The sequence below is a fragment of the Convolutriloba macropyga genome, chromosome 3 (genome assembly GCF_964194025.1).
Source record: "Convolutriloba macropyga chromosome 3, txConMacr16.3, whole genome shotgun sequence".
Classification (NCBI taxonomy): Eukaryota; Metazoa; Xenacoelomorpha; order Acoela; family Convolutidae; genus Convolutriloba; species Convolutriloba macropyga.
Genome location: NC_134470.1, coordinates 36,568,939 through 36,574,999, shown reverse-complemented (window position 1 = coordinate 36,574,999; position 6,061 = coordinate 36,568,939). Strand labels below are relative to the sequence as shown.

The 6,061-nt window shown below is 33.9% G+C and overlaps 1 protein-coding gene across 1 annotated transcript in view; it reads left to right on the top strand.

The window, feature by feature from the left end:
- The first annotated feature begins 4,446 nt into the window (after nt 1-4,446).
- The window catches only part of LOC142336173 (WD repeat-containing protein 11-like), a 65,699-nt gene continuing 64,084 nt past the window's right edge, over nt 4,447-6,061 (top strand). The window contains exon 1 of the mRNA XM_075384797.1: nt 4,447-4,568. Coding sequence (XP_075240912.1) covers nt 4,511-4,568 — 58 coding nt within the window. The 5' untranslated portion in view covers nt 4,447-4,510. The remainder of the gene's footprint in view (nt 4,569-6,061) is intronic.

The following is a 6,061-nucleotide window of genomic DNA, read 5'->3' as shown; positions in this document are numbered from 1 at the left end:
TTTTTTGCTCTAATTTTAAAGTAGAGTGAGAAAACGGTTTTGGAACAAAAATTCGCTTTCTTGCTAGTGGTTTTTTTGTTCACATGCGCCAATTTCACTTAGATTTTTTATTGTTTTTTCGATTTTTTGAATCACATTTTTTTCTAAACGGTTTTTCCAATCCGTTTATGGTTCATTCTAGGCCTAGTCTTTTTGTTTGAACCAAATTTCCACCTCTCGTTTATGATTTTGGTTGAAATGCGTCATTTTTACATTGATTTTCTTTTTTTTAATAGCCGCACAGCGATAGCTGGGGCTATTATTGGCCTTCTCTTGGTTTTTTTTATTTCGTCGTCATGATTTTTGTTACGACCATATGACGTCACAGCCACTTTTTGTTCATTCGTTCATGCAATTTCAACTGAATTGCATGCGTGACGTCATTTTTCGCTCTTACTGGAGCGAGTTTTTTTGTTCATTCGCGTGATTAAATTTTTGGTCACACTTGACTTTCCTCACTCTCAAAAATGACTTCCTCACTTTGAAATTGACTTTTATTTACTTTAATTCAAAGAGATAAGGTCAAATGGGTGTCACTCTAAATGAAGATTAATTGAGATCAGCTAATAGAGGCAGCAATAACTTATACAGATTTTTAATCAAAATATAACAGATCAGCCCTTCAATGAAAAGACAAATTTTTTTGGTCTGTCTTTTTTACTGTTTTTTTTTAGACTGGCGATCTACGAATCTATTGCGGCTATTTTCTGGCAATCTGCCAGCTATGTTTGTTTTTTTATTTCATATTTTTTTTCGAAATGGTTTTTCCAATTCACTCCTAGTCCGTTCTAGGACCACTTTTTTGTTAAGTCAACGAAAATTCGTTGAATTGTACGTCAGGACTTGTCCTGCTATGTTTTTTACTTCGTCGAATAAAAATTTTTCGCTTTACTTTAGTTCACAGCTTGTTCAACATATTGCGTGGAATCTTTTTGACTTCTCTAGGCAAGTTTCACTCTTCTCTCAATCTGCTAAAAGTATTTTTAGACAGCAGTTGCTCAGCAAAGCAATTCAAAATGAACAGAGTCAGTGTTAAAAAGCGAAATCAGAAATAGAAACTGGATAAACCCATAAAGCCCGATTTTAGATGCCCGTTACTCGAACTTTGTTCTTAGTTACCATCTCTAATGCTTATTGGTATTGATACTAGCCCCTGTGTGGTTGCACTATGAAACAGGAGTATGTTCAGCTCAAAATGACATCAAAATAGTTCCCACTTTAAAATTGTTGGTACAAAAATTATTTGTTCATTAGTTTTTTTCTCTTCTTTCAATCCAAATCTTGGTTATAGGAATCAACGGCGGCTATTTTCCGGCAATCTGCCGGGTATGTTTAAATTTCATATCTTGATTTTAAATCGAGACTTTATTGTGCTACCCAGGAGAGAGAAGAATTGTACAAGGGCAAATTCTCTAGAAACTGAATGATGTTCGAGATATCCGTTTTTTAAGAAAAAATTGACGGTCAAAGATTAATCTTAAATATTCACATTTTTTCAGTTTTATTAATCCTTACAGTCCAGAAGAGTTTTTCTGTAATTGAAAATATTATTTCGAAAAATTTGTAACAAATAATATAAGTTCATTAGTGTCCGAGCAAAATTTAGTGTTAATTAAGTCTATTATTCAACTGAATACATTACATCAACGGGTAATGTGTGCTCTTACATAATGCCGCAAGTCGTCAAATGCCATGTATAAAGTCCGCCAGCTTGAAACATTGTTAATCCTATATGCGTATCTTGTTGTTTAACATCATAATTCTGATAAAAAGTGCTTGATAACCAGAAACAATCTAAAAATTTAAAGGCTGCTTGCTACCAGAATGTATGTTGACAGATTGATTTTGCCGTTTTGCGGTCTTCAAGTGTGGTGGACATCTACACATTTTCGGTAGGGGTAATAAATTTTAAACAGTTTATATCCAAATTTTTAATTGCTCTCGAACGAAGTTTGAAGCAATCATTGTAAGCGTATTTTTTGCAAGGTTTTTGCTAGAGAATTTTAATTTAGATCATTTTTTCAATTTCACGCCTCGGATGACTTTTTAACGCCTGATTTGATTTTTGCCTGACCTAAACCGCTCTTTTTCAGAAATTAAGTCTGCTAAAATGAAAGCAATTGTAAGATAAGCTAAAAAAGGACCTGATATACGAGTGGTTAGTGATTCAGTCTGTTAGACCGAAGCTCGTTTGGTGGGAAACTTTTGCACCCATAAAAAATCATCTAGGTTACGCCCCCCTCTGAATTAAATTTGCCCGCCTGTTGTTCGACAGCAATTTGTCCAAAGTATGTCCTACGGCGACAACAGAAAAAAACGATCCTTTTGTTCTCAAAGGACTTGACTTTAAATCATCTGCAAATTAACTTTAGCTTCTGTTAAAAAAGGCTCCGTAGTAATGAAACCTGATAATTGGACCTAATCAAAGCCATTGGGTATTTTTTTACTTAGAATACATTCTTGATGTTAAGAAAAAAATTTTCGCTTCGTTCTTGATTAATTATGGTAGATTAATGCACGCAATCATCTCTGAGGGCAAATTTTAACATGCACTTTTTATTTTTATGACGGCAGAACACGAGAAGATGAACAGTATGATGTACTAAATTTTGTAAAAATACTAAGGACTTTAGAACAATTCAGTTTTTATGTGAAGAGAAATTTTCGGAACAATTGACCAAAGGCAATTAATTTGTCAATGGTTATTGAACCGTCAGCTGGTAACAGTTGGTTACAAATTTTAAGCGGCATATAACACTGTCTTGATCGAAATTTAAAGTGTCTCCTGGTAATTTCAAAAAGCGGGGCTAGATAACTTTTTGTAATTTCATTTCGTTGTGATTCCTTTGACAGCTTACGTTGTTTTTTTTTAGTTAAATTGTAAGAAACAAAAAAAATCTGAATCTTTTTTTGAATTAAAATAAATTTAATTTGCTACAACCAAACATTTGCTTAAAGTTTCGGGATATGTGTGTGATACTAGTTTTTTATTTGCTTTTCTAAAACTCCAGATCCGACTGATGAAATCAAAGAGTAACAAAGTCCGAAAGTTTTTATTCTGATTGTTTTTGGAGGGCTTTGTAGCCAAAAACAACCTCTTCCTTCAAAACGCAATCAAAACCAATAATAATTGATAGGGATTTTGAACATTAGTTACCAAAGTTTTTCTCTTAACGATTTTCTATTTAAACACATGCCTTAAACTTTGCTGCGACCTTTCAAAAGTGTGACCGAAGTTTCTCACGCTGTCAGTAATCGACTCAAGAGAGCGGTATCACAAGGTTAGTCGACAATAAATATTTTGGGAGCCTTTACTGTGCAGAAAACTTATTAATTTCTCTCAAAGAAAGTTTGTCGCCCTTATATGAGTCATCCTAACCTTTCCTCACCTACCACATCCTCCCTTGCATACCCCACCTACCCCATTCCCGCCAACATCCCCCTTTTACACACACCCCAAACCAATAAATTTCCTCTGCATTCTACCTTGTTTTTTTTGCGATATTTGGCTTAATCAATTTTCAATTTTTGTTTGACGATTTTAATTTTTCGTCCTCAGAAGCGGGATAAAAAGGTAAGGCCCTGAGGTCTTTAAGTGGCTCAGCAGCTCTCTTAGAGCATACGATCTACTCGTCTCTAAGTATTCTATTAATCGAAACAATTTTCATAAATGATATAAATTCTTGAAGTGAAGGGTGGTTTTTGAACTTAAGTGTTCCTCCACCAGTTGATTTGCACCCTCTTCGGTCATCCCTTTTCCCCACAACGCTGGATCCCCCAGACCCCCCCTCACCACCTCTTAATGAACGCCCTTATTCTAGCATTCCTAAGCTTCAGTTGGTTACTACCAAAGCCAAACGCTCGCCGGTTGCTGGAGAGCAATTCGCTCGACTATAGTAGGTTACGTTTAGATTTTTTAAAATTCATTTTGTACCCCGAATTGATTTGTTTGAAAATGTGTTTTTCCAAGTTGAATGGCAAGGAGACGAATAAATTTTAAGTAGGTAGTTGACTGCGAGTTACGCCACGTTTTGATTCGATTCCGGTTTTTTGGCGCTATGTGAAGACAAAAATGATTTATTTGGCTTTGCCTAAACTTGTCCCTTCAATATTTTGAGTAAAATCTGCTTCACCTTTCTCGGCTATTTTCATTCTGCGCTCAGTCTGCTTGAACCGCTTTTAAACAGCCGCAAAACAATCTAAAATGAATGTTTTAAATTAATCATTTTAAGGCTTTTGCTGTTCATATTTTGTTATTAGAAAACAAAATGTTTTTAATCCCGGTTAGGGTCATGGGTTTCATCGCGTCTATTTGCCAGCAATCTTCGGGTATATTCAAATAATTTAAAGAGTTAGTTTTTAATAATCAGCCAGTATACATTTTCCGATATTTTTGTTTTCAATTTCAGATGTGTCTATTGAATGAAATCGGTCTGCGTATGTGGATGTAACTACTGATCTGATCGAAGTAATGGCGACGGAGAGTGGTGGAACTGCTATGTCCCAAGTCATCCGACGATGCATCACAGGTACATTCTTTAATGTTTTAACTACTAAACTTCTCTGCATGTGACGTTTTTTTGTTAGTATTCTATGCAGTAGTATTCTGTATCACCTAAATTAATTGACCCGTTTTGTCGCTAGAATTTATGAAATACAATTATATCAAATGACAGTGAAGTAGTCTAAGCAGGGCCTCAATTTTTAAAATTTAGAATCTATGGCTTCTATTTCTACGAGTTCTACGGTGTCAGATATATCATGCTTTCCAGTTTGTTGCTCAACTTTAAGCTCAATGAACAGTTTCGATAAGTGATTTTTTATAGCCGGGAAGCGATAGCGGCTACTATTGGGGACATCGTGTTCTTTTTACAGTTCAAAGAATAATTTGAATTGGTTTGGGGCGCTCTTTTTACGACTCGAAGATTTTTGATAATTCCTGAATTGGATGGTTCTTTTTGAAGTGAGGTGTTTTGTTTTATCAAATTATACACATACTAATCCGATTTTGGCGGTTTTTGTCAAAATTTTGTTTGTAGTTTGAGTTTATTTATTATAAAAAGTCTTTTGTTGCACCGTCAATGTTTTTGGTTTCGGTTTGTTGCTAATTGATTTGTTTTTGGCGATAACTCTTTAAAACTCAGTGAAAATATTTACCATATTTTGAACATTTTTTCAAATGGTTTTACTGTTCCGCAATTGTTTTCATTTCTTACTGAGACAGGAACATGGCTATTTAATGGTCTTAATACTTGGTTGCTCAATAACAGAAAATTTATGTATATCCATATATTTTTACTCAAGTTTTTTCATTTCGATTTTTAATTATAGTTTCCAATTTAGGTTTTGGATTTTTCAGAAATTGCGAATTAGTTTTCATCTTTTTCACAATGTATGTATTCTCGACCTTTTAGCATGTTTCTTTCTAAGAATCTAAGACCTACAGTTTTATTCGCCATGCCCTTATTAAATTGAAAACTATCGATTTGAAATCTGTCTTCTCTGAATTTTGTTTTTTTTTCTGAATTTCTAAAGTTTTTTGTTTGCAATGGGTTTTATTTAACATAATATGGCACTAAGGATTTTCTGGCTTCGCTATCACAAAATTTGAACAACACTCTTTCTGTGAACATATTTAAGGCTTGGTTTTGGTAACATACGAAATTTTGCTTTTGAATATTGTTCTGTCTCTTTATTGTTATTCATGTTTAATTTATTTTTGGTCGTTGTTTAGTTCTATTGTGTTCATTGTGATTTAAAGCGACAAATAATGTTTTTTGCTGAAGCGACAATTGTTTACTGTTTTTATTTTGTAAAATAGTGTTTTGAGTGAGAGAACTTACTGAAATTGATAAATTTTGCGACAATTTTGGCCATTTCTTGCAGTATACAATTTTTTCTTCCAATATAAATTTTTCGGAGCTTAGCATGGCTTGACTTTCGCTGCTTGGGTACTTCGATGTTTTCAATTGCTAACAAAAATTTTGGCTTGTTTTAGATATAGGAGTAATGTAATTTTTTA